Raw genomic sequence first — 27,814 nt, forward strand, 5'->3', positions numbered from 1 at the left:
GAAGAGAAGAAAGGCTGTGAAACCAGTTGCCCTGTAGCCTGCTTTTCATTTCAAATGCTTTTCTTTCTGCCCGTGGCTCTGAAGCCATAGCTTACCGGGTGCTTCAATGGCAGCTGTTAGGACATGACAAGGTGGGAGGAAGTGACAGTTCTCAAGCCCCTGAACACACGCTGGCACATTCAGTGCTGTACAAAGACGGTGACGTTGTAAAACCTCTAAACCTTCGGGCACAGTGTGTCACCGGCATTTCTAAGGGTCACACAGCTCGGGAGATGGGGGTCCGCCAGCCTCGCGTTCCCGTGCCAAAAGGGTCCCTTTACCCCCTGCAGCATCGGTGGAAATTTCCAGGCCTGTTCCTCAGAGCCCGGGGAGCAAAGCTTGGCCGAGGATCCTCAAGAAGGCAGTGTTTCGGCTCTGGCCAGATGTATGCAGCAAAGGAAACAAAGCACGGCAGGAAGGTGGCAGAGCTGCTCTGACTAACCAGAGGCTCTGGGGCTCTCGCACCCCCCGACACGGAAACTCCCTATTTAACGGGGAGGGAGGTTAATCTCGCCTTCGTGCAGGCCTGGATGAAAAATCAGCCTTTGCCCGGCGCAGAAGTGACGCGGCCAGATCCCTCCGCTTTCGCGGTTACTCCGCGGGGGAGCCGAGCGGCTCCGGCCCCCGCAGCAAGCCCCGGGGCAGGGTGGGACCCCGGGCCGGTGGCTGCTGTCGCGCCCCGGGGAAGCGCCGGCCGGGCACGGCTGGGCGCACCGCCGCCTGCCACCGCCACCCGGGGAGGGGTCGCTCTCCCGGCCGTGTCGGACGGTGCAGGGGGCAGGAGCCGCCGGCTGGGGGGTCCAGGCCGGAGGCGGGGACCCGTCGCCCCCGGGAGGAGCGGCGGGTGCCCGGCGGGCGGGGTGCCCGGCTCTCCCCGGCGTGGGGGCGGTGCGGCGCCGGCCGGGCAGGCTGCCCCCGCCGGCGGTGCGGAGCGGGGCGGGCCGGGCCCGCGTCCCGCCCCCGGCGGGGCGGTGGCAGCGGCGGCGGCGGTTACGTGCGCGGGGCGGCCGGCAGTGCCGGCGCGGAGCCGCGGGGAGCCCCGACCCCGCCGCGGTGGCGGCGACGCGCAGCGCGGCCGCGCCCATGGCGAGCAGCAGCGGCGGCGGCAGGTAGGGTCGGGCGGGGCGGGCCCGCTCCCCCGGCCATGGCGCAGACGGAGCCCCCGAAGGCGGTGCGGCTGTGGCGCGACGCCGCCTTGCGCGCACGGAAGCTGCGGGGCGGCCCCGGCGAGCCCGAGCCCGAGCCGGACGCGGGGCCGCCGGGGGGGCCGCCGCCGCCCCCCGCCGCCGCCTCGGCTCGCCGCCCGCCCCCGGCGGCGGCCCTGGGGGAGCTGGAGGCGCTGAACCTGAGCGGGCGGGGGCTGGAGGAGCTGCCCGAGGAGGTGGGCGCCGCCCTGAGCGGGCTGCGGGTGCTCAGCCTGCGGCGCAACCGGCTGGGCCGCCTGCCCGCCGCCGCCCTGCGCCACCTGGGCCGCCTGGCCGAGCTCGACCTCAGCCACAACCGGCTGCGGGGCCTGGGGGACGGCGCGGCGCTGGCGGGGCTGCGGGGCCTGCGCAAGCTGAGCCTCAGCCACAACGAGCTGGGCGCTGAGGGCCCGGGCCTGCCCCCCCGCCTCGCCGAGCTGGGCCGCCTCGAGGAGCTCGACCTCAGCTTCAACCGCCTGTGCTGCCTGCCCGAGGGGCTGGGCCGCCTGCGGCACCTCCGTGCCCTCGACGTCGACCACAACCTGCTGCCCTCCTTCCCCGCCCCGCTGCTGGAGCTGGCCGCCCTGGAGGAGCTGGACTGCTCCGGCAACCGACACCTCGGGGCCCTGCCCGAGGGCATCGCCGCCCTCCGCCGCCTCAAGATCCTCTGGCTGAGTGGGACAGGGCTGGCGGCCCTGCCCGAGGGCCTGTGCCAGCTGAGCGCCCTGGAGAGCCTCATGCTGGATGGCAACCGGCTGCAGGCCCTGCCCGCTGGCTTTGGCAGCCTGCAGCGTCTCAAGATGCTGAACCTCTCCTCCAATCTGCTGGGGGAGTTCCCCGCCGCCATCTTGGCGCTGCCCAGTCTGGAGGAGCTCTACCTGAGCCGCAACCAGCTCGCCCTGCTGCCCCCTCGCCTCTGCCAGCTCCGCCAGCTCCGCACCCTCTGGCTGGACAACAACCGCATCCGCTACCTGCCCGACTCCATTGTGCTCCTCCACAGCCTGGAGGAGCTGGTCCTGCAAGGCAACCAGATTGCCATCCTGCCCGAGGGCTTTGGGCAGCTTTCCCGCATCACTCTGTGGAAGATCAAAGACAACCCCCTCATCCAGCCCCCCTATGAGGTGTGCATGAAGGGCATCCCCTACATCGCAGCCTACCAGCAGGAGCTGGCCCACTCCCAGCCTGCCCTCAAACCCCGTCTCAAGCTTGTCCTCATGGGCTTAAAGGATGCGGGAAAGACACTGCTGCGACGATGCCTCATGGAGGAGGATGGGCAGAGGGAGGACATGGGAAGTCTGGAGGCAGGGAGCACCCAGCCCAGAGGGTGCCCTGGGCAGCAGCAGGACATTAGGAGAATGCCAGTTGCATGTTGCCCCTTCCCGGAGCCTCAGGATGCTTGCTCGGCATGGGCACCTGTCATGCAGCAGCCAGAACATCTGCCCATTGATCGGCAGGACAGCCCTTCTCATGTGCCCTCTCACCGAGCCAAAGGGGAAACATCGTGTTCTGCGCTGCTGCTGCCACCGAATGCCCCCCATGTACCGTCAGGACTGGGACTGTTGGGAGGCAGCAAAGGCATTGAGGTGATGGACTGGACAGCAGATGCAGAGAGAGGCCTGACATTCATTGTGTACGAGCTGGCGGGGGACCCGAGCTATGATGTGATCCAGTCTTTCTTCCTGTCTCCCGGAGCCCTGTATGTGCTGGTGGTGAATTTGAGTGCCTACGTTCCTCAGCGCTTCTACCCCTCTGTGGGCTATTTCTTGCACTGGCTCGGTTCCAAGGTACCCCATGCCGTGGTATGCATGGTGGGAACCCATGCTGACCTCTGTGCAGAGCGGGAGTTGGAAGAGAAGTGCCTGGACATCCATCACCAGATCGCTCAGCAGGAGAAAAGGGATGCTGAGGGACTCCAGAGCTTGGTCCAGCAGGTGGATGAGGCTCTGGGACAGGACTTTGACCTGCGCTGCTCCAGCCCGCACGCTGCCTTTTATGGGGTCTCTGACAAGAATTTGCGGCGAAAGAAAGCCCAGTTTCAGTACCTTCTCAACCACCGCCCACAGATCCTCTCTCCAGTGCTGCCTTTTAGCTGCCGGGACCGTTGCCAGGTGCGTCGCCTGCGGGACAAGCTCCTCTCGGTGGCTGAGCACCGGGATATCTTCCCGAACCTGCACCGGGTATTGCCCAAATCCTGGCAAGTGCTGGAGGAGCTGCACTTCCAGCCACAGGCTCAGCAGCTGTGGCTTAGCTGGTGGGACTCAGCCCGGTTGGGCTTGCAGGCAGGCCTGACAGAGGATCGGCTCCAGAGCGCCCTGTCCTACTTGCACGAGAGTGGGAAGCTGCTCTACTTTGAGGAGCACCTCACCTTGCGGGAGTACGTGTTCCACAACCTGCCACGGCTCATTGACATCCTCAACGTCTTCTGCCAGCGGGATGCCACCGTGCTGCTCCAGAAACTGCTCAGCGACACCCAGATTGATGAATTGAGGGCCACTCAGCTCCATCATTACGTGGAGGGCTTCTTGCTGCACGGCCTCCTCCCTGCCCACGTTATACGTCTCCTTCTTAAGCCACACATCCAGAGCCGGGAGGATCTGCAGCTCATCCTGGAGCTGCTGGAGAAGATGGGGCTCTGTTACTGTGTCAACAAACCCAAATGCAAGCCCCTAAATGGGGCGGCTGCTTGGTATAAGTTTCCCTGCTACGTGAAAAACGAGGTGCCCCATGCAGAGGCGTGGATCAACGGCACCAATCTGAGTGGACAGTCCTTTGTGGTTGAGCAGCTGCAGATTGAGTATAGCTTTCCATTCATTTTCCCACCCGGCTTGTTTGCACGCTACAGTGTCCAGATTAACAGCCATGTGGTTCAGCGGTCGGATGGCAAATATCAGATCTATGCCTACCGGGGAAAGGTGCCAGTGGTGGTGAGTTACCGGCCTGCCAGGGGAACTCTACAGCCAGATACTCTGTCTATCGCTAGTCACGCATCCCTACCAAATATCTGGACAGCTTGGCAAGCTATTACCCCTTTAGTGGAAGAACTGAATGTCCTGCTCCAGGAATGGCCAGGCCTGTACTACACTGTGCACGTCCTCTGTTCAAAGTGCCTTAAAAGAGGGTCACCCAACCCACACGCTTTTCCAGGTAAGGCACAGCCTAGCTTGCCTTTCATATCTTCTGGGGCTTTGCCCCTTCTAGAAGGGAGTCTGACTGTATTAGTCTTAGCTCTGTCTTTTCCACCCCCACCCCATCCCCCCACTCTAACTGCTTTCCCTAGTGACTTGAGTCATAAGAGAAAATATTAGGGTAGCTCCAAGGAGACAGGCTTAAAATAACCCCATTCTGAGACTAGGGGAGTGTTATGTCCCCCTTTTGTCTGTGCCTTTTCTCTCTTGCTTTTTGGGTTTTGGCTCTGAGCATTGGCAGTGCCATTTTTATAAAACCCTGACCTGTCCTTGTTTTGATTCTTTTGAATGGCACCTGGCATTTTTTTTCCTAATTGCCTTTACCCTGCAGCTCCCCATTCCTTGGGGCTATTTGTAAATGTAGATGGAGATACCAAAAAGACCGCAGGTGTCTCCGATCTGCCCCCTTCAATCCTCCGCCCCCTAAACCTGGCCTGTGCTGCAGCCTCTCTGAATGCTGGTAGGCAATGGGTGTGTTGGTCTCCATAGCCCTGCATATAAAGGGCTTTCTTGTGTCTGAGCCCTGTTTCTAGCTCAGACAATTTCTGAACCTAATAGGAAGCATTTCTCTCTGAAAAGAGAGGGTTACTCCATCTTCTTTGTTTAAGTGTCTCACCTAGAAGTGATTTCCAGACTGTGCCTTTTGGAGCTATTCTTGAAAGCAATTATTTTTGTTCTTCTCTGCCCCTTCATCAAATGAAAAAAGCTTAATCTCTCTCTCTTCTGGAGTGTGACTAGTTGTGGTGCTTTTTAAAGCTGTCGCCTCTGAAGTCGTGATTTTATTGGTGGTGTTTTCCAGCAGCATCTGTTTTACTTTGTATGTATGCAGGTACTGCCTCCTACCCAATTTCCTCCGTGCTCCATTTGGGTTTGCTATAGGGCTTGTGGGGGCTGTGGGAAAGGTGCTTGGGTGTGTAAATATGCATGAAACTAAAACCATACTCTGGACTGTAAGCAGCACTCCAGAAATGTGCGGGTTTTTTATGCACACACCTCCTACCCATGTTGCAAGAATGTTGGAACATTTATTACAGGTAGCCTGAAATTGTGGGGGAAGTGGAATATGATTTGATTTAAAGGAAGCAGTGGTGCTGAATTGGTTCGTAGGCAAATGTGAATACTAAGATGTGTTTTGGGGGGTTGTTGGGGGGTGGTGGAGTTCTTATTTGTTGGGTTTTTTTTTCCTCTGGACCTTGAAAATAAGGAGATGCTGTTTGCTCCTCAGCCTGCTGTCCTGGCTCTGTCACTTGTGTCTCCCTCTAACTGTGCTAGCTTATGTAAGAGCCACTGGACTGGGGCGGCGGGGGGGGAACGGACAGTGAACCCATGCTGTGTGAGTTGCTGAGTGATATCCCAATGCTGGGTCTTGCTGCAGACATGGTGCTTGGGACAGTGTGAGCTGCTTTCAAAAAAAAACCCCTGAAAACTAAAAAAACCCAACAAACCAACAATAAAAAACACCAAAACCCCAACAAAACAAAAACCCTAAAAAAAACCCCCCAAAACAAACAAAACAAAACCACCAAAATCAGCCAAGACAGCAAACTGCAGGTGTGATGAGTGGCTGGTGAAGGTTTAGCCTGTGAATAATTCAGGTCTGCAGTCACATGTCATCTGTTTTTTTCTTTTATGTGAATGTGTTGTGGCTGACCCCTTTTTCCCAGGTGAGTAGATGATGCTTTAAAAGTGAAATGCAAAGAGGAGCTCAACTGTCTGCGGGCAATTGGCATCTTTGCTGACCAGTGACAGTCAGAGCAGGTCTGGAAGCATAAGGGGACATTGAAATTGAAGGGCCTTTTCCTTTGGATTTGTCTGTACCTTATATTATGCCTTATTTGGCTTATGCCTTGGTTTCCTTAGAGGTGGGAAAAGCTTGCTCTCACCTGGGAGCCAGGCTGGGTGTGCTGGGAAGGGGAGGCACAGGTAAGCACTGGGTTGCTGGGCGTAGGAGTGGTGCTGCTTGTGGAAAGGGGGTTGCAGTGTTCCCTGTGCTCTCCAGGGGAAAAGCCAGGCCTTACTGCCAGGAGCATGGGGCTTAGCATCTGAAGTGACCCTGCCTTGGGTCAGGGAACGACTGTCCTGACCCAAATACTACGCGAGCCTAACTGGGGGAAGAGCATGTTCAGAAGACAGACCTGTTTCAGAGGCAGGGCTGCTCAGTGGAAGTGCTGAAGAGCGATTAAAGGCTGCAGTTTATCAAGAAACCTGCTTGTCATCTTAGATGGTACTTAAATCTAGCCCAGCTATGACCTGGATTGCATGAAAAATGTGAACCATGGTTTGGCTTGGGGAGGCCTGTATGTCTGCTTTTAATGTAATTTGCTGTGTATCTGGTCTATGAACAAAAGACTGTTTAGGAGCCCTTAAATGGCAATCGGGAAGATGAAAACTTTTTTTTCTTCCCCTCCTGATTTTGTTGATCAGGAGGTGTGTATGTTTAAAGTCACGCTGCCAAGCTTGCTTTCATGCAAGTGAATTATGGTTGGCATCATTTTTGACAGGGTGTAGGACAGAAATGGGTCTAATATTACAAAAATATGTAGTGAGGGAGATGGCTGTGTTTCTTTCCGAGCTCTTGCAGTGGAAATCCCTGGCAATTACAACACTGCTAATTCTTAAATAGGGCTGTGATCTTTTTAGGACTGCATTGAAGAACTGCTTTGCAGCCTGTTGACCTTAATAAGGGAAATACTTTTGTGGAGACACTGCCAAATTTGTGCTCAAAAATGGAAGTGCAGTCTGGATCTGTGTCTGGTTGCGCAATTTGTGTCGTCATTCATGAAACCAATGTTTCATTCTTTGGTCATCCAAAACTGTCATTGGAATCCCCTTCAAAGAGGGGAGTTGGTTGTTCATAAATTGAGGATTAATCCTGGCTTTTCCTCTCCATCCCTTCCCTCTCTGTCCTGCATGTGCACACTGTAACTTCCATTGGTAATACACACAGAAATTCTCTTAAGAACAAGCCAGTGTGCATAGAAATGTTAATAACAATTGAGATTCTTCATTAAATCTTCTGAGGGTTTATTGCAAACTGACAGTGAATGAAAGTGATATAAAAATGTCTTGATAGGGTCCTTTTAAGGAAGTTTTTGTGTTTGAAACTGTTTTGTAGCTGGTTGAAATAGTAACCGAATTGGCATCTGAGCTGGGATCTCAATGTGCTTTGAGGCTGCAGCCATCCACTCAGCTGATAAGTGGTGTGTTGATTTTTTTTTTTTTTTTTTTTTTTTACATTTGCACTACATATAAATAAAAGCATCCCTGCTAGACTAAGAAAGGCATATCCCTGCTTGGAGTGACCAACAGGATTGGTTTCTCACTCCAAGATAATGAGACTTCAGTTGGGTTGTCACAGGCATTCTGAAATGCTGTGATTTTGTGTGTAATGTTCTTTCAGCCCCTGGACTGAAAGGCTTTTATGTTATTCATGTCCCATAAGCTATTAAATGTCTTTGGTTTGGGGGATGGAGGTGGTTTGCTGTCTGTCTGATAGCAAGTGTGTGCTTTATTTGGATAAATGTGGCTGGATTTTCCAAGCTTGCCTTCACGTGCACCTGTGAACCGCTCTGCTGTTGTCTCTTGCCCTGTGCGACGCTGGGTCTGGGCCACCCTGGGCTCTGTGAGGCTGTGGTCTGCACGTGATGTCCCGATGTCCAATACATGATCTTTTTGGTGTTTGGGGTGGGGGGAATTGTGTTTGACCAGTGGTTTTCCTTTATTGCTGCCAGTGAAGTTGCCTGTATGAATGCAGACATAAGAAAGCCGGGGGCTGTGTCCGTTGCAGAAAATGGGCAAACTGCTGTCGCAAGCAAGACACAATGATCTGGGTTTTCACAGAATAAAAATATGATGACAGAAGCTATGGGTGAAGATACTATGTGTGAGCTGAACAGGCCCTTTTCAGAAGGATGCTGCAAAGCTCTTGGGTTGGGGAGCTTTGAGAGATGCTGAAAGACTAGCAAGCGGTCTCCTGTGGAGAGGAAGTGCTTATCTTACTTCTGGCTTGCTGCTGCCTTCCACGGGTATTGGAACGGGGAGGGGATCACAAGCCTCTACTTTGCCAGTCTCCCAGATCAAAGGTGAGCAGAAGCAGGACTTATGTGCCAGACACCTTAAGGGGTACAGATGGAGGTATTATAGTGTAGTTTCTCTGTGAGACACTGCCATGCCCAGAGCAGGGCTGGCTTTAGGCCACTTTATGATGAGTGTGATTTAAAGGCAACCATGCTTACTGTCCCTGCACTGGAGTCAAAAGCAAGCATGAACTTCCTTGGTGGCTGGATGGAGTCAGGAGATGGAGAGGTGGAAGATCCCGTGATGTGTCATGCTGTCAAGTCACCTGTGCAAAGTGAGGTGGGAGCAGGTGGGGCTGGTTCTGTCAGAAGGGCTCAGAAGTTGCTCGAAAATCTGAGCTGCTTCTCATGAAAGACTGATGTCAGGTATCTAATTGTGCTTTGCAATTAAATTGTAAGTGGCTGGGGTGTTTTTTCACAGACAATTGCAATAGAGCAACACCTGCTTGTTATAGAGCCTGATGCTCCTATGATGCATTTGACAGCCTCTTATTTTCCCCATTTGAGGGTGGAGCCGTTTTTGCCTGACTTTGAAAGTAGATGCTGCAGCTGTTTTGAGACCGCTCTTCTGAAGGTTGTGGCTTCAGCAGAGTACTGTGGCATAATCAGATAGTGGGGCAAGACGTCAGCAGAGTGTGAGCACTGGGCACGGATGATCTGGGTGGCAGGGTAAAGCTGAACGTGGCCCTGTGATTATGGATGAGGAGAGAACAGATTGGTTGTGGGTCTTGAGAAAGCCAGTGTGATTCTGTAGCTCTAGCACTGATTATTTAGTTTGCCAACTAGAGCTGATTTCTGTGCTGCTGAAGCACCAACCTTGAGTGGTGTGACTTGCTGTACATAATGGTGTAGAAATACAGTTGATTTGCCACAAGGGATTTTTAGAGATTTCTTTCATGTTAAGATGTGTGTTGCTTGGTGAGTATTTGAGGTCCTCTTGCTTGGTGGCTGTGGTGGGGCATCCTCTAATTTAAAGAACACATTCAGGAAAGAGACAACAAATGTTTTGTGATCATGGAGGAGGCAGAAGAATTGCCAGAGGAAGAGTGTGGGGTGCAGTGTCAATAGCGGTCATGGGACCGTGCCTGGAGGGGTGTAGGTGTGGGAGCCAGTCCTTGGGACGAACTGGAGTAGCCAGTGCAGAGCTAGGCTCATGCCTGATGATCTGGCTCAGGAGGACACAGGAGCAGGAGGGACAAACTCAAATGTTGATGCCAGAAGAGAGGCTGAGGGTTTGAATTGCCTTCTGAAAGCTGTCCTGCTGCCTGCAGTGTCTGGTTACCTTGTATTGCTTGCGTTACTTTCTGTGTGTTTGGGGTTTTTTTGTTGTTTTTTAAGGCTTCTAATGCAGAACTTGCAAAGATTATTTGAAATTAGGATGACAACATGTATGTGTAACGCTGTTTAAAGGAATCCTCTTCTACATGCAGAAAGTTTCTGTGCATGTCTGCGAAAGGAGAAGTTTCCTGGTATGTCAGCTCTGGTACAAAAAAGCGCTTCTCATTTGTTCCTTAACAGCTTGTCTTGCCCTGCCCCATTCCCCATGGCAGTTTGCTCTGGCTTTGGGCCTCTGGACTTCCAGCTTCCTTCATTGAACCAGGGAAGCACGAGATTTGGTTGAGTGGATCTTTTTGGTTTGGTTAGTGAAGCAAGGCAGAGTTCTTGGCCTTCAGTGCATTACCTTTTTTTTGTTTGTTTGTTTGTGGTTTTTATTTTCACAGTCGCTGAAATTGGCCTTTGCAGAAAGTGACCTATAAAAGAGATGCTCAGTACCAAGTGATTCTTTGTTTCGTTGCATGAGAACCATTTAAAAGCTACTGACTGTGAGGGTGAGAAAAAAGGTTGATGTAGGTTTTCCCGTCTCTAGTCAGTTGGTTATATGAAGACTGATTTGTGCTCTGCTTCAGCATGCTGTGGGCACAGATGTCATGAAATGTGCTTTGCTTCCTGCTGTGTGCACAGGCTTCTGGTAGCGTGGTGCCTCTTTCTAAAAGCACTGAAGTGTGAAAAGTTTTCTCATCTAACTTTGGTTGAGACGTATCATGTGCATGATCCACATGCAGATATATTCTAAGGTCTTACTCCTTTTGCATCTCAGGAGAGGATGGTGGGAAATCACCAACAGAGTTGAATCTCTGACGTCCTTTGGTGATGTTTTGAACATGTTACTTGACATTGGGATAGAGCTGTGAAAAAACAAGTTATCAATTTAAAAGCAAAATATGGGTGCATATGGTAGGTAATTCTGTATGCTGTGGTGTCTTGTTGCATTTGCAGTATTAATCAGGTAACTGTTGTAGACTAGCATGCTCTCCAACTAGTGAATCGCTAATAATAGTGCCAGCTACTTTTAGCTCTTGAAAAAAAATTTCCAGGGGAAAAGGGAAAAAACATATTTAATGAAAAATTCGATGTCAGGTTTGGATTCTTGGAAGCCAGCAAAATACATATTTTTTTTTTCCCCTCTTCATTTTCCCCTGGCCTGAGTCAAGGAACAATAGCCTCTTGAGATGAGTAAAGAAAACTGTGGTCTGGGGGGTGAATACATGATAATCAGTTACGTCCCTTTTATCTTCCCTCTCCTTGTTTGTGATACTTGCGCTGGCTGCACAGATGTGGATGACACTGAGAGTAAGCAGGATGGCTGGTGCTGAATAAGGTCACTTCTTCTCAGGTGAGCTTGTGGGTTGCCAAATTAAGGATGTGCTATTTCAGGAAGCATCTTGTAGTGATGAGGAATGAGGAGGCAGTGCTTAAAAGTACCGTGTCAATTATAACAACCAAACTCCTGCTGCTGCAAACAAAATTTGTTGGTGCTTTTTGTTAGCTAAGGACATATCTGGGGCTGAGGAGGCAATGCAGCTGGGTTGTAGAGGCTCAGCCTGCCTTCTTGGAGCTATAGCAATCTCTTTGCCTACAGCAGGAGAGGTGATGGGATTCTGGTGACCATAGTGTGAAGGAGCTGCGTCTCATACAGACGGTGCCTTGGTGTTTTTAGAAGCAGATGAGTGGATGCAGTTTACAGCCTGTAATGGGAAGATCACCTGTGTGGATGTGGCCTTTGTTCAGCTGAGGAGCTGGGAGAGGTTTTTCCTCTAATGGTTTCTTTCTTGGAAGCCAGATGTAAGAACTGGGGCTGGGGGGTTCAAGACCCGTAAAACAACTGGCTGGTTGGCTTTGGGGGAAATTTACTTTGGGGTGTTCTGCTGGACCGTTTTTGAGGGCTTATGGTTCTGCCCCAGCAAGCTTCTGGAGGCTGAAGTCATACTGTGTTTTGGGTATTTTCCTGGCTAAAGCTTGGTCCTGAACGCACTGATTGGGTTGCCAGCATGGTCAGTGGCAGTGTGGTTTAGGACTGATGCAGGCTCCGTGGTTAGGAGTGACTTGTCTGTGGCCAGTGGATGGAGGCTGTGTTCAGACTGAGCTGTGACTGCTTGAGTTGGTTGTGGTTTAAAGTGAAACCTTAATTTCAGATTTGGTTTTTTCCCAGTGGTCATTTTCAAGAGCTCTTTGCTTCTTCCAAAGGTGTACTGAGTACGCTTACTTAGTAGTTTTAGTTGTGGCTAGGTTGGACTCTTGGGGGGCGGGTGTGAAACTGGCCTAGGACTTACAAATTTTACGAGGTAGCATTAATTTTGAATTGACAGTTCAGCATGGCACGCTCTGCATGAACCAGACAACAGCTTTGAGGTGAGCTAGGCGCTTCTGTGGGGACGTTCATTAAACTTAGAGCTTTGTGAGGATCAGACTAAACTGAACTGTGGAGGCAAGTAACCTTCAGAGTAAAACAAAGCTGCATCTCAAATCCTGTTCAGACCTGCCCTGTTTTGCCACATGCTGACTTGGAGGTGATGCTTGAATACTCCAGGAAGGAGCTGTATTGTTGCTGATTTAGGTTTCGTTGAATTGTGCTTATGAGATGACTGGAGTCTTCTGCTGGGGTTTTGTTGGCAATTTCACAAGCTTGGCAAAGTGTGCCTCTGTAAGGCCTTTTATGAAAGCAATACCAAGTTATCTTCCCCTTTGCCTGGTTTTAGGGTGATGCTTGCCAAGCATCCAGTTTAGATAAGCATTTTTATTTGTGTTACATGAGAGGGAACCCACATGTCCCAGATCAGTTCTGGGAGAGGTCCCCCCTCCTTTGCATTATACCCATCACTTTCTGTAGCGTTTTCAGGGTCTCCCTGTTCTGGTATAACAGGAAGGAAACAAAGGTACAACAATGCTAGGATAGGGATTTGTGGGCCTTATGCTGTGACTGATGATAAAATCAGTATTGTAGGTTTTTGTCCTAGCAGAATGCGAGATCATGGCGTGTTTCACTCAAGACTTGTCTCTTGAATGATCTGTGCGTAGTAACTCTCCAGTTTCTGTGTTGAATTCCTCTTGGAGCACGTTCTCTGCATTTTTAGCAGGTGTTTTCCTCTGCAGCAATACAGTGAGCAGTGGCCTGTGACAAGGGACAGATCCTGCCCTCTAACAGGGTAGCATTGTTGATGAGCTTCCTAAAAAACGAGTTTGCTGTAGTTTCCACTGCACCAAAATCTCCAGGGTTTGGCTTGAGACAGAGGTACTTGACCTAATTTGCTTCCAGTGTATCTAGCTGCTGTTTCTGCCACATGAAACCACACAGTGGAAAAATACTGAAGGTGAACGCAGTGATTGGGTCTTGCTTGATGTTGAGAGACATGTGCAGCACATCTGGTGCCTTTGTATTGGTGCAAAGCTGGCAGCAGAGGGCTGCTAGAGAGGCTGATTTGTCCCAAACCTACCCCAAAACAAGTGTCCTCACATCTAATAAGGCCCTCTGCCATGTGGTCAACAAGCAGAGGGTGAGCTTCTCGCAGTAGAAGATGTGTGTCTCTGTCATGTGGCCTCTGAAACATTATGGTAGACACAGCAGAACTGCAAAATTGTCCTGCAGCACAGACCATGAGTGCTGCATGTTGCAGCAACACCCTGCTGCATCTCTAGCTGTTGGTGTGGAGCTCTGTTGCTGGCCATTTAATACCTTTCTCCCCTCGCTGTGGCCCGTTTCTTAGATGCAGCAGCTGGGTATGGATGGCAAGCAATTTTTCTCTGAACAGATAAAATTAGAAAGCAAAGACTTAGCGATGTGCAGAGCTGAAATGCACAGGTACAGGATGTACAGTATAGAGGATGGAGAGAGAGGAACCTCTCAGGCTGGCTGCCTGACGTTAGTCTTCTACTGTAAGTAAAACACTGTTGCCTGTGTCTGAACAGTCACATTTTCATCTCTCATTAAAATTCTTGGATAAATCAAGATCAATCAAGAATGAAGGACCCAAAAATGGGGTAATGGCTGGGGCTAGTGATGGGTTCTGAAAAGCAGTCATCTCATTGACCATCCTGATATTTGCTTTTGTATCTTTCCACCCTCTCTCTGTGTTTATACTGTGGATAGCTTCACTAGTCTGTACACATGTTCTCCTCTGCCACGTTATGGGGAAAAATAGCATAATTGTCTGTCAGATTGCTAACCTTTGCACTTTTCATTATTACATCCTCAACAGATAGTGAGATGCAGCTGTATTTATTGCAGTGTGTGATAGGGAATGTTTTATTTCCTTGAAAATTGCTGAGCAGCTGGGCCCTGTCTATATGGGAGCAAAAGGGACTTGGGGCAGCTACATAAATTAGGTGTCCCCTTCCTCATCCTTTTCTCTATTTGTGTAGCAAGGAGAGGCTTATAGGAGCAATGACCTTCCTTAGCAGGGAGTTTTAGTCATGCTGGGACTCGCAGGAGGAGAGGAGATGGTAAGGAGGCAGCTGAGCTGTGCAGCACATGTCTGTCAGAAGCTATGTAACTTGGAAAGAGTTCTGCAAATTGCAGACTCACCTGGGAGTTGCCCAAGGGCATGGGGAATTGTAAATCCAGACAAACTGGTGTCAGACTGAGCAACAACTGTATGGTGCCAAACTTTTTCTTAATGATGGGGAGCTGTTCTTGGGCCTGAACTGGTTTCAAAGAGCACCGTAGGTTGGGGGTACAGCTGCTGGCTTGGCCTCCACTGTGTTAATGTGGGCTCAGAGGTAGCCAGTCTCTGTCCCACCATTATCCATTTTGGATGACTCCATCTTGCACTGTCATACTGCTGAGCCACCCAACCAGGAGCAAGCAGTGAGAGCTGGGATAATCAGTGCTTGCTCAAAGTAATCACTCAGCAGTCCTCCGGATGGGTTGACTTTCCTGGGGAAGCGTGGTGTGGGCTGTATCTTCAGGAAGCCAGCATGCTGTGTCCAGAGAGGAGCAAGCAGGTGGGCGTCTCTCCATGCTGCTGGGGCATCCCAGGTGGGGAGGGAGCCACAGACTTACCCTGTTGCTAAGTCTGTGCTGCTGCAATGAGAGGAGGAGATGGAGGGTTTTACGTGTGTTTCTTCTCCTGGTCTGCATGGTGCTTCTTGCCCCCTTGCTGTGTGTGGCTGTATTTTTTGTATTGGTTTTGCATGGCAGAGTTTTGGTAGTGGCAGGGCTATAGGAGTGGCTTCTGTAAGAAGCTGCTAGAAGCTTCCTCTGTGTCTGATAGACCCAATTCCAGCTGGTTCCGAGTCAGACCTGTGGCTGCATAAGGTCAAGCCAACAAGCGATGGCAGTAGCACCTTTAGAGTAACATATTTAAGAAGGAGGGGGAAAACCAAACTAACAAACCCTGCACAACAGCAGTTGCAGCCAGAGTAGGTGGATGCCCAAAGGAGGCCGTGACCCCATGAGAAGCCCATGCTGGAGCAACTCCTGGCAGGACCTGTGACCCCATGGAGAGAAGCCCTGGAGCAGGTTTGCTGGCAGGACTTGTGACCCTGTAGGGGACCCGTGCTGGAGCAGTCCATTCCTGGACTGCACCCTGCGGAAGGGATCCATGCTGGAGCAGTTTGTGAAGAACTGCAGCCTGTGGGAAGGGCTCACATTGGACAAGTTAATGAAGGACTGTCTGCCTTGGGAGGGACCCATTCTGAAGCAGGGGAAGAGTGTGAGGAGCCCTCCCTCCGAGGAGGAAGGAGCAGCAGAAACAACATGTGATGAACTGATCACAACCCCCATTCTCCGTCCCCCTGCAGTGCTCAGGGGGAGGAGGTTGAGCAAATAAGGAGTAAAGTTAAGCCCAGGAAGAATAGAGGCAGGGGGGGAAGTGTTTTAAGATTTGGTTTTATTTCTCATTACCCTTCTATGATTTAATTGGTAATAAATTAAACTTTTGCCCATGACAGCAGTTGGTGAGTGATCTCTCTCTGTCCTTATCTTGGCCCGTGAGCCTTTAGTTGTATCTTTTCTCCCCTGTCCAGCTGAGGAGGGGAGTGATAGAGCAGCTTTGGTGGGCACCTGGCATCCAGCCAGGGTCAACCCACCACAATGTTACAGGCAGAACTGCTGGATGAGGTTGAATGTGCTGAAGCAGAGGGTGCTTGGTGGCAGGTTTCCAAACCAGGGAGTCGGCAGCAAGCACCAGCCCTACTTACATGCATTGCATAACCGGATGAGTTTTCAGCTCCCTGTGCATTTCTCTAAATCTTCCTTTTGAGCGGGCTCTTTCTTTGTCTGAGAGAGATTTTCATGCTGTTAGTTCACATAACGATGCACACGCTGGGAAAGTCTCATGTGCATATGACTGGCTTATCAAAGTGGCTAAATTCAGGAAATCTATTAAAGAAGAGCTTCCCCTTCCTGTGATCTGACATAGCATTTCTTGGTCACCATTGTTTTTACTATGAAACAGCTTAAATCTATTTTGGTTGGGCACTAAGTGATGGCTACGGTGTGAAAGGAGAAAATTGTTTTGGTGAAGTAAGACGGCCGTGCTGCAGCTTCAGGGCTCTCGGGGCTGGCTGCTCACACGGAGCTCATGCCAGCGCTGGGTCGGGGCCCCCCAGCATTCCTGCACAGCTCTCGGAGCCCTGTCCCCTTGGCAGAGGGTCGCTGGGCCTCCCCACCTTGCTCTGGGCTAAGAGCTGTTGAAAAAGGTAGCTGTAAGCACTTCACTCTGATACCAGTTAAATACACACATGTCATCATCGTGTCCCTGTCCTCCCCCTGCAAATTCTAGGAGGACAGCTTAGGGAAGATGGTTCCACTGGGGCCAAAGTAGGGATACAGCTGCATGCAGTGGGAGTTCATGTGGGAACCAGTCATGCCTCTGGTTTCACAGGTCTCTTCAGTACGTGGACTTTCTTTTGCTGTACCCTGTTAGGGACCAGGGCTGAGCAATCCCAGGCTTGAAAATGCATTGCTGGAATCATGCCCTGCAGAGGCACCTTGAGCTCTTGGTGTGAGGAATATATAATTTGAGCTTTCAAACCTTTTTACTGTGTGTGTTTGTTTGTTTGTTTTAAGCTAGCTCCTTTGTTAAAACTAGCTCTGTGGAACTTTAGCTCATATTTTAATATAGCTGACTGCTCTGCTTCCGCTGCCTTCTGACTTGTTTCCGAACATCCCACGCCTGCTTTCCCATTGAGATGGGAGTGAAGACAGATAACTGGGACATTGCAAAGACGTGGCATTGCTTGCTGACTGCCATATCCCTGAGGTCTGCTGAGCAAGAATTTATTGCTTACTATTTTTTTTTTAAGCTTCTGGTGGACAGTTGTGCAGAAACATTCAGTGGCTGAAAATGGAGGCAATGTGAGTCTTGCTTTGGAATTTTGGTCATCTCTAGGTGCTTTTGCTCAGTTCTGATGGGGCCAGAGACTATGTAGGGAATGAAGCTCCTGTATGCTTTCTCCTCACTAACAGGTCCAGTCAGGTCTGTGTACCTGAACCTGTACTGTCAGGGGTTTGGGGCAAGGAGTCTTGCTCATGCTGGTGAAGAAGCTTGTGACCTACCATTGGTGATGTTTTCATGCCAGCTTTAGTAAGGAGAGAAGTTTGTCATTTCCCAGAGGAGCGTGCGTATGCCCAGAGGGAGCCCATCGGACTCTGAGGGGATCATTACTGGATTTTGGCAAGATCTTAACCAGTGCTTGCATGGACAAATAATTCAGCGAGTGGCTGCTGTGGTCAGCTTGGAGCCTTCCTAGGATGAGATGCTGAAATGATTTAAGAGTTGAGTCTTGCGTGTGTCTTTTCCCAAGCAATGTATTTGTGCCTCAAAGGCTCAGCCAAAGTAAAGACTTTTTTGGATGAAAGGGAAGTTTGAGAACCCTCCATTGGGACTTGGGGGGGGGAAGTAGCTTTTTCTTTCTTTTGTAACGGAAAGCTACCACAAAGCTTTTGAAGCTGCCTATTGTTTTTAACTTGTTCCGTGTCCTTCTTTGAAATAAATCATATCTTTCTTCTGCACCAAAAGAGAGCCTAGCATGTTACGTAAATACACACATACACATCTTTGAGTGCCTGCAGTGAAGCTAAGCACTGTGTTAAGATGATGTTGCCAAACAAGGCAAGACCATGCTCAAGTTGGTGATTCACACGGGGATCGGAGTTTTTTAAAAAAAACAAACACCAGCCCACAACAAAAAAACCAACCCAGAAGAGGGTGAGAGGAGAGGAGGTGCTTGATGGGTGGGTTTGGGGAGTGCAGTAGGCTGACTGAATCTGTGACTTGGATTTCTGCCACACACTTTGCAGGTGCTAAAAATGTGCTTCATGTTAAAAGCTGGCAGTTGCAAGTGTGGCTGAGTGTCTTCAGCCAGGGGAAGCTGAGCAGCGTGGCTGTTCGCTTAGTGCATGGCTGCTCATCCCCCGGGGTACCAGGGTGGATGCTGGCAGGGTGGGTGCTGGCAACGTGGTCCTTGTAGGGAGATCGGGCAGCTTGAGTGCAGTTCTTGCCCAGCCTTTAGTTTGTTGCCAATAAGGCGTGACAAGTTGCTGTGTTTTATGGCAGACCCGTGGCCAGGCTCCAGGTCAGAGGCTTGTCACCCTTACCTGCATTTCCTGAAGTATTTAATGGCAGTGTTCCCCTGAGACAGCACCTCTGGTTGAAAGCCATGTTGCAAATCAGCCTCTGCAGCTGCTGTGTCATATAAGTCTTGCACATTATTCTGCTTCTGTGGGATATACCAGGTGTGCCCAGGCCCACCTAAGCCTTGCAGGTGACTGTTTGAGCTGGGAGCTGCCCACAAAGTTGTGGCTCTGTTGGAGATGACGTTGTTGCTGCTTGCTCTGTGCTGCTTTATCCCCAGTTGCATAGTGCAGCGTGATGTGGATAATCCGGTCATCATTACAAAAGGATTTTAAACTCCTTTTTAATCAGAAGTCATTTTTAATAAAGCTTTGCCTTGCTTGGAGGACTGTTCTCTTGGCTTGTGTGTTTAAGGAAAATGCAGGAGGCTGAGGGAGGTGGGAGGGAACGCTATTAGGGAGACACATATGTGGGACACAGGTGCCTCTGGCTTCCAGGTGGCTGCTGGTGAAGTCCAAAGCTGTGGGACACATTTCCACTAGCATCAAGCATACAAAATCCTTACATGTGCAGATAGAAGCAGTCAGTAGGTCTGTGCTTTCTCTGAATTTTTCCCTCACAGAGCAAAGTTTTAGTGGTGATGAAGGGAAGAAAGGCTTTTTCTAGTCCGGTCTGGCTCATGCTGCCCCTTTAAACTTTGTATGTCCGAAACACTAGTGGTCCTCCAGTGCCTCTTGCATCTCAGAACAAACTGGGATCCTGGATGATGTGCAATGAGTAGGGGATGCTCTTTGCTTCTCTTGTAATGGCCTTTTGTGTGAGTTTCTTGTAATTGATCTTATTTCTTTGGCTGTTGCTCTGCCATTGTCTTGTGGAAAGTGCATTGTATAAAATAACATGTGATCTCTGAGTAGCTCGGAAATGTGCAGTCTTCTCCAGTATGCCAGTGTCCTGCCAGTTTTTCGGGCAGAAGCCATCTCATGAGCTGCTACATCAGCTTCAGCTCCCCTCAGAGCAAGCCTGGCTGGAGCCTGAACTCAGTGCGAATGGAGTTTGAGAGTGAGCGTCCTGCTGGTTCCTGTTTTGCAGTCCTCCTCACTCTTGAGGTATCTTGACCATATGCTTAAGATCTCCTTGAGTCTCTCCTCTTTGATAAGTACAAGTAAATGTCTGGGAAGTTTTAAGGTTATTTCTTCCTGAGGCAGATCCCTCTGAGGGGATCGGTGCTGGGCACATCCAGAGGAGAGCCAGCTAGCTTGCAGTTCAGGTTGGCTAGAGAAACGTCTGAAGGAGGGGGGGCCACAGCTGTGTTATAATGACACTGGTGAGTTAACCTCAGTTATCCACCTGTTGGAAAGCTGCCTGTAGAAAATCTGAAAGAAAGACAGGTTTGCAGCACATATAGGGGACCAGGAAGGAGCTGAGCTTTGTCCCGGAGTCCCATGGTGGAGCAGGCAGCTCCTGGAAAGGTGCAGAGGAGACTGCGATGTGAAATGTTCTCCTGGCAATGGTGCTGCCTCCCCGGGAGGATGATGAGTTCTTTACAGCCCCCAGCACTCCTGCCTGTTTCCGTAGCAAACATAACTGCCATAGAAGCAATTTTTAAACGGCAAAGACTGATGCTGCAGTTTATTTTTGGGCACTGAGAATCCCAGACCAGATGGCATTTAGCAGGCAATGAACTCTGCAGGAGTTAAGTAGCAAAGCTATTGTTTATGAACTCGCATGACTTACCGTTGGAAGGCGTTCCAGTGGCAGAACAAAAAGTATTAAGGATTTGTTTCAGCAGCAGTAGTAAAACAATCAATAATGTTAAGTCCATAAAAAAATCACTTTCCCTTGGCGAAAAGGTGTTCGTAAGCAAAAGCTAGATATTGCCTTGATTTACAGCTGTTATTTGTCACCTGTTTGGGTATTAGGGAATGAGAGGGTTCAAAGAAGAATGGTTAAATGATTGGAAATGATGAGGAATCACCACCAAAAAAAAAAAAAAAAAAAAAGATTTGAAAGATTCATTCTCATCCTCTCTGGAAAAGGGGACAAGTGAAAGCTCTTAATAGTAAAAGGACAGACAGAGCTTTGTTCTTGACCATTGAACAGTGCTAAGCCAGCAGCTCACTCAGACTTCAAAGACAGCAATTTTGGTAATTACAAAAGTACAAAAGTAAACCAACAAATGGAGAAGATTTGAGACAGAATCAGTTCTCCACCTCTGCTGGCATAAGGAAACTAATGCTCTGAGCCCTGTGGAGTGCTGCTTGGGCACTGCCATGTGCACCAGCAATGCTTTTATAGAGAACACCAGCCTTAGTCATGAGACCAAGAGGAGAGGTAGCCACTGGTCCTGGTGCTCTGCTCCTCTGATTTCAATCATATAGCTTCATGCAAATCTACATCACACTCATGTCTGTCAAGGAACAAACACTTGACCTAAGGATGTACTCATGAAACTTAAGTGTAAAGGAAAAAAATACATGCAGAGAAGCAAGTTAGATCTGATGCCCTTGTAGATAAGGAAACTTCTGTGATCCTTCAGGTTCCTACTCAGCTAAAGCTATACCTGTCGTCAGCATGTAGTGTGGTGTTAGTTATTAACTAGCAGGAAGAAGGTAGCTTTGTAGGATAAGCACCAAGGAAGCATTTTTCTCCAATTAAGTGTGAGCCTAGAATAAATTCTGTGATGTAGATGCATAGACTGAATTCCACAGTAAAGTGGCTTCAATACAAGGTCACGTTAATACATTAAAACAGGAATGAGTTCAGGTTGGTTCAATTAAGAGGTAAAACATTTACTTGATTTAACATTTGAGCCTGAGTGGGACTTAGAGTGTTTAGACTTTGCTCCTTAGATCAGTAAGTGATGAAGGGAAAAAAAAAATTTGTTCCTTTCCTTAAGTGGGTTCTGTGGTTGTCCTGCTGAACAGCAAGGGGTTTAGAGTGACCAAAATCTGTTTACAGAGGAGTATTGCACATGCATCTCACCTTAAATGAGCTGGAAGAGAGTACTTACCATGCAGGTTTGAAAATACAGCTCCCTCCGACTCAGTTTGCAGAACACACTGAAGCCTTGGAATGGCCCTCAGGCAACAGCAACTCATGGAGGCAAGTTACTTTTACCCAGGAAGGAGTTTATTTAATCTCAGGGAAAACTGTTGGGCAGCACATGTACATGCATGTCTTGTGTGTGTGTTTTGATTTATACTTTTTCTTGGCTGGCAAAAGGCAGGTAAATTGAAAAAAAGAAAAAAGAGGGTTGTGGCAGAATGTAAAAGGCTACTACAAGGGAAACGGCAGGTCTTTTACTCCCCAGCTGGACTTTGCTGAACTTCCAGAAGAGGGGCTGCACAGCCTACCTTCAGCCATGGCATGCATGGGTGTCTTATGGGGAAGGAGCAAGCCAAATGGGGAAAAAATCTCATTCCAAGTGCTCTCCCAGCCTTTGTCTATCTTCAGCACAGGGATTCGTCTCTTTAGTAATGCTTAAAGGCACCTTGCTGGTCTCTTTGTGAACCCTTGTGAGCTTCTTGAATTTACAGCCTGCTGCGGGAGGGAGTTCTGCAGCCTGTGTCAGGTGCTCAGCTGCTTTCTTTGGTTTTCTTCAAGTGCACCTTGCAGTACCCACATTGAGGCTTCCTCGTTTTTTCATTGGAGCAGGCAGAAAAACAATCATCCAGTTCTGGGTGCAGTACTGTAGCCAAACTATTGTGAGGAAAAATGTCTTGCAGGCTTGCCTAATTCTCTAAATTTAGCAGAAGGACAGGCTGAGACTTGGCCCTGCCTCATCAGTTGCATAAGGCTGGAAGTCCATGGGACTGAGTCTTGTAAGCCCCACTCCAGAGGGTTGGCTTTTCACATGGCCAGCTATTAACGTGTTGCGACCCAAACACAGAGAGACAGAACTAGCAGGATGCTAATCAGTCCTGATAGCTCCCTGCAGACTTCAGTGAACCCTGCCTGTTAACTTTATTATATCATAGCAATGGCTTTGGGAACTCCTTTAGACTCCTTTTTTTTTCCTTTAGTGGGACCTGCAGCAGTAATGGAGCCAGTTAGAAGGCTCAGCATCTCCTCTGTGATGGGCCTGTAATAGCTTTGGAACTACTGATTGGAAAGGTGGGCTCACAGCTGGTGGGAATGTTATCATTTGGACTGGCTGCGGCTGGTGGTGTCTAGCGTTCTGGTGGATGCTCTGCATGCAGTCGTGCCTTGCTGTTACTGGGTGAGGACAGACAGGTTGGGGCTGGCTGCAGCTTTCTCTCCAGCTGGTGGTGCCTTCCTTGCCTTGGCAGAATGCAAAAGTGCTCATGACAGATAGGTCTGAAGGGGTGGAATTAAAAATAACCAAAAGGTAGATTCTGGGCTTGGTTACTCAGTGACAGCCCTGTTTCTATTCTGGGACGAGGATAATTCGCACTGAGCTCATTACACCATGACTCTGCCTTAAAATGCCTTGACAGTCAATTTTGTTCCAGCTAATAAGGTTCTAAAATGTTAATGAAGCAAATCAATTCTTCATGGCTTTATATTGCAGTCGTCTGAAATTGCTGTGTTGCAACCTGCCAATTCAAGGAGCTTTTTAGATATTAGAAGGGCAGCAAAATACTCATCAATTTGGAGGATGCTTTGTTTCCTATTTCAGCTTTTCCCCAGTGCCCCCTCATTTTCCTAAGCCTTTATGCTGTGCTGTTTATTTGTACCCTTTGGTCGCTTCCTTTCTCCAGTGTCTGCTCTGGTCAGTCACATGCAGAGGTGGCTTGCTCCCACCTTCCCCATTGCACAAGGAGAAGGATGGACTGCCCAACAGGACAGGCAGAGATGAAGCTGGACAAGGGAGGCTACTCATGCTGAAATACTATTTGAAATAGATTGAGTTTGACAGGACAGAGTGGAGAAATGGCATCATGTTCACACACCCACCTCATCTTTTTGGAGGGGGCAATGGTGTCAAAAGTCACAGCCTTCTCTCCTCATGCCGAGTCTCTTGCTGCCACGTCAGTGTTACCTGGCATAAAGTCTCTCTGTGCTCAGTATTTCATGAGTTGCAGAAATAGGAGAGAGATGTTGCATGTATCATGTAGCCGCACTGATGGTAGACCAGTTACCTGCACTGGCTTAGGAATATATTAGATATCAACCCTCCTTTATTTCTCTGAGCTGTTTATTTCATACTGTGAGAAGGAAACAGAAGGGTTCAAACCTTCATGACTACTGCTGGCGTTATTTTGATGGAGCTGTTTTGATGAGTTCCTACTCTTTCCGTCCTGGTTTATGGGTGTGGAGATAGGAAGTACCAAATCATGTGGTTTGGGGAACATGTGGGGTTTTTTGTTTTGCTTTTAATTGAATTCCAGTTCTAACCATAGTTAGCATCTGTGTGCCCGAGAAAAAGATAACTAATGTTTTGGAAACCTTGGACTGCCACACTGGTAAGGGATGATCTCAAATAACTCATGTTGGGGAAATTAGTGGGTGAGATGTAAATTGGCGTTTTGAATAATTACCCTCCTGTAGCTGCCGAGTTGAGCATCCAGCATGCTTTCCACTCAAGTTGTCCACCCAGAGGTATGCTCCGTCCAGTGCCAAAGGCCTCCCCAGAGCTTTTGTAACCACTGAGGTGTGTCAATGTCCTCTTCTGCTGTGGCAGTGAGGGGTTATAAGCTAGCTGACTCTGTCGACTGGGGAAGGAGGAGGGTATTTAACCCCCTTAAGCCTTCCAGTCTCTAGCTGGTGTTTGTGTGACGTCTCCCCTTCCCCGAGTGGCTAAATTTAGAGACAGTGGTTGCCAGTATGTGTCTCCCTGTGTCTCCTGGGCAGGCCTTGCAGACCACCTTACCCTTTGGGATGTCCCCTGGCTTCCTGCCAGGGTGAGGAGCTTGGTAGCTCCTTGGGCAAGAAGTAATGTGCAGGGTGATACCAGCTGCGTGGGGGAAGCTGCTGGGGCTTGAGCTCAGCAGAGCACAGCTTCTGCAGAGGGTCTGGCGTTCCTGGCCCAGGGGTCTGCAGCTTTAGGTCCTGAAGCTTGACCCAGACCTATCAGCTCCAAGCTGCAAAGCACTCCTGCCTGTTTCCAGAGATCTATCACGGAGGTCGTTTCATGTTTCTGTCATGTGGCATGAATTAAGAGCCTTGGAAAAACATTCTCCTGTGCAGCCAGCTGGGGGAAATACTCAGGGTGAGCCATACACATGTCCACAGCAAGAGCTGTGAGGCTAGAGATGAGGTGCTGGTTCAAGAGGCAGCTGGTGCTGTGAATGCAGAAGCTGGAAAGCTCTGTGGTGCTTGGGTCAGCCAGCAGCCCCAAGGCTGAGCCAGCCCCTCTGGCACTTGCGATGCTCCGGAGCAGAGCTGAGCACCCACAAAAGACTACTCTGTGTTCAAGGAAGGTGTCACTGCTGACATTTTTAGTCTTGAACCTTTCAAAGGAGAAATGGCAAATTGCTGTCTGTTCCTTTTGCATATTTCACAAAAAAAACGTTTTCCATTGCTCTCCACATCCTTTTTTCTGTGCTCTCAGCTTCTGGTCTTGGGGACTCACCTTTGCAGGATGGTCCTTTGCCTTGCAACTGACCACCTTTCCCATTCCACCTTTCCAGAGCAATCTTTGCTTTTTGTTTTCAAGCCTTCCTTTTCTCTTTTTAACTATATCTTTTTAACTATCTCAGGCAGATGTGTTCCTGAGCATGTGCTGTACCTGATGCGTGGCTCTGCTGACAAGCTTGCTGTTGTGATTGGTGCTTAGTAACAGATTTTTCTTCTCTGTTGCTTTTTTCCACAGAGATCTCTCCCACTGGGGCCCTCTTACAGGCCGGGATTTTTGTTGGGGTTTTTTGCTAGTTTTAAGCTTCTTTAATCGGGACTGCAATGTGAGGCTCATGAAACTTCCGTTCATAATGTGGATTTCACCCTGGTCTGCTCCCTTTTGTAATGTCTCTGCTTTCAGCTTCTTTAATTTTGTTGTTTGCAGCCAGAATAGCCTCCAGTGAGAAAAAATTAAGTTCGAACTTGAAGGTCTCTATCCCACACATCACCTCAAGCAGGCCAGGTAGATAAGGTCACTCAGGACTTCAGAAATAAATCAAAGGAAGTGCAGAGTTGTAACTTTCTGGGTAATATTTTTGTGCGTGACATGCAGGCAGTGCTGTGAGGAGCATATTAAAAATTCATACCGATACAGAGCAGTATTTTCTGTGTGCAGTGCTTGAGAATAAGCTTGTGCATCATACACAGCAACATTTGCAGGAAGCAACTAATTCATTTCATCCAAGCAGGGAGTGGTGAAGACAAGATTTAAATGGCATGGAGTAGGAGCAGGCTTGGTGTGAGACACCATCTCCTTCCCCCTCTTTCTGCCTCCTGTCAGATTTCTCGTCTACTGTAGAGCTGGCTGCAAAGTCCCAGTGTATGAGAGTGTTGCCTGTGCTTACAGCAGAGGGGGAAATCTCTGCATGTGGCTGTTCAACTCATCCTGCCTCTGTGATGGGTTTGATCTAATTGTGTAAGTACTCCAGCTGTTGAATCTCAAAACAGCTAACAGCCAGGCAGAGAAGCTGTAGCTTCTCCAACCCCAATCTCTTTGCAGTTGTATGGGTGAAAGGGGGTAGGACTGCATGTGAAGCAGAGGGGTGTTCTGGGACCTGAGGCTCTCTTGTGAGCTCTGCTTTGTGACTACTGTTGGAAACCGAGAATGGGACATGTGCTTTTGGTATGCAGGCAGTGCTGAAGTGTTTTATTCTCTAATTTTCTGAAGGCATGACTGCTAGGTGCTGTGCTGAGAGATCTCAGCAAGCAAGGATTGGTCAAGGGAGGCTTGACAGAGAAGCAGTTGAGGCTGAGATGTGAACTGTATCTCCTGCCAACGCCACTTGCAGTGGTTGGTGTCTGAAGACCTTCAAGCAAGCAGGAAGAGTGAGAATGGGTTTGGGTTAGGAGAGCAAATGAGCAGTGGGGCTGGGAAAAACAGCAGCTCTGGGGAATGGGGTGGAGTGAGTGGGTCAGTGCTGAGGCTGGGCAGGATGTAGATGCAGCTTGGTTTTGGCTGTCTGGTGCCCCTGTCATGAAGCATGGGTGATGTATCTTCAAGGTCCCAAGCAGACTGAAGAGAGAGAAGCAGCACCAGAGCCAGGGCCAGGGTCCTGCTCATCCACTGCTGGCTGGTTGTGCCAATGGAACCCAGACCCTGACAGCAGGAATGACAGCATGAAAGTGCGAAACACCATCAGGCTGGAACTTTGCAAATGTGTTCTCTTGGGAGCTCTGAGAGAAAGGAGATGGCATGGCAGGCTGGAGCAGAGTCTCTCACCCCTGTGCCCTTGCTGCTTATTGTTGACACATGCACAGGGAACCTTGTGCCGCTTAGCACCGCTGTGGCAGTGGGAACTGTGTGAAGGCAAATGGTCCGGGTGGGATTTTCCTCCTTGCATGCAAACCCCTTCTCTCTGTTAGGCAGCCAGGTAGGCTTACAGCTGGCCTTGTCTGGCTGCCAGAGTGGAGTAATCGAACACTCCAGCAAGTACTTGCTTTTCTTGCTGTCAGCCTCCCTCCTAGCTCTCTGATTTGTCATGAGTATCTGGCATTTCATGGGTATTTCCTAAAGGCCAGTGAAGTGTGCTTTGCAGCATGCCTGGGTCTGATCACTGGCATGGGTTCCAAGGGAGGCATCCCTCCCCAAATCAATGCGAAGAAATAACATGAATAACTGTACCTGACCAAAAAGTGTACACTGGTGCTTTTTCTGTGTTCCTGGGCATGTATGGCAGTAGAAATGTCTTCCTTGTGCACTGAGTGTCGATACATGGTTGAGCTCAATCTGGCACATGCAGTTATCCTCACAGGCTGCAGGTGTTGGCCTGGCCCAGGAACCCAGCACAAGTGGCTCAGAGCTGGTCATGCCTGTGTCTGTTCTGGGATAAAACAGTGGCAGTGAAGACGATCTTGCTGACATAGAAATACTTGCTTTGGGTGAGGTGGCTAGGACTGAGAGGAAACAGGCCTTTCTGGTAGAGCTTTGGGCATTGCTGAAGGTTTGTTCCTACCTTTACCTGTGACTGACTGTGTGTGTAGCAGGTTTCTTTTAAATGGTGTGGGGCAGCATGACTGGCTCATCCCATCTGCCTGGAGGAGTTTACAAACCGGCTTAATGCTGCAGCCAAAACCAACCATGGTAGTTTCATGACAGGGTCTCTGTTTGTGTCTCAGCCTTAGCTTGCTGTACAGCACATTTTTCCCAGTTGTGGAGACCCGTTTCTGTGTCAAAACGCCAGGATGGTGGCCATGGGACAGATGCAACTTCTTTGCATCATTTGTGCCATTGTAAATGGAGAGGCAGCAAAGAAGCATCTTCTGTCTTGTTTGCAGGTGCTTTTAACCAGACTTGGTGGGCGCCTGTCTGCTGTCAGCTGCACTGGGACTTAGACACATCTAAAAATCAGGCCTTGGTCAGCAGGTACCCAGCATTAAAGTGCTTTTGCAATAGGGCT

General features: G+C 49.6%; 1 protein-coding gene across 2 annotated transcripts in view; it reads left to right on the forward strand.

Moving 5' to 3' along the window:
• The first annotated feature begins 524 nt into the window (after positions 1-524).
• MFHAS1 (multifunctional ROCO family signaling regulator 1) overlaps positions 525-27,814 on the forward strand; it is a 36,759-nt gene continuing 9,469 nt past the window's right edge. Inside the window, exon 1 of one of the 2 annotated variants that reach the window (XR_008745866.1) lies at positions 525-4,367. Coding sequence is in view for 1 of the 2 variants with exons in the window: in XM_027779870.2 (XP_027635671.2) it covers positions 1,184-4,367 (3,184 nt within the window). In the remaining variant the exon portion in view is untranslated. The remainder of the gene's footprint in view (positions 4,368-27,814) is intronic. The other variant, XM_027779870.2, reaches the window with a different exon arrangement.

This window comes from Falco peregrinus, chromosome 2 (assembly GCF_023634155.1).
Source record: "Falco peregrinus isolate bFalPer1 chromosome 2, bFalPer1.pri, whole genome shotgun sequence".
In the NCBI taxonomy this organism is placed as follows: Eukaryota; Metazoa; Chordata; class Aves; order Falconiformes; family Falconidae; genus Falco; species Falco peregrinus.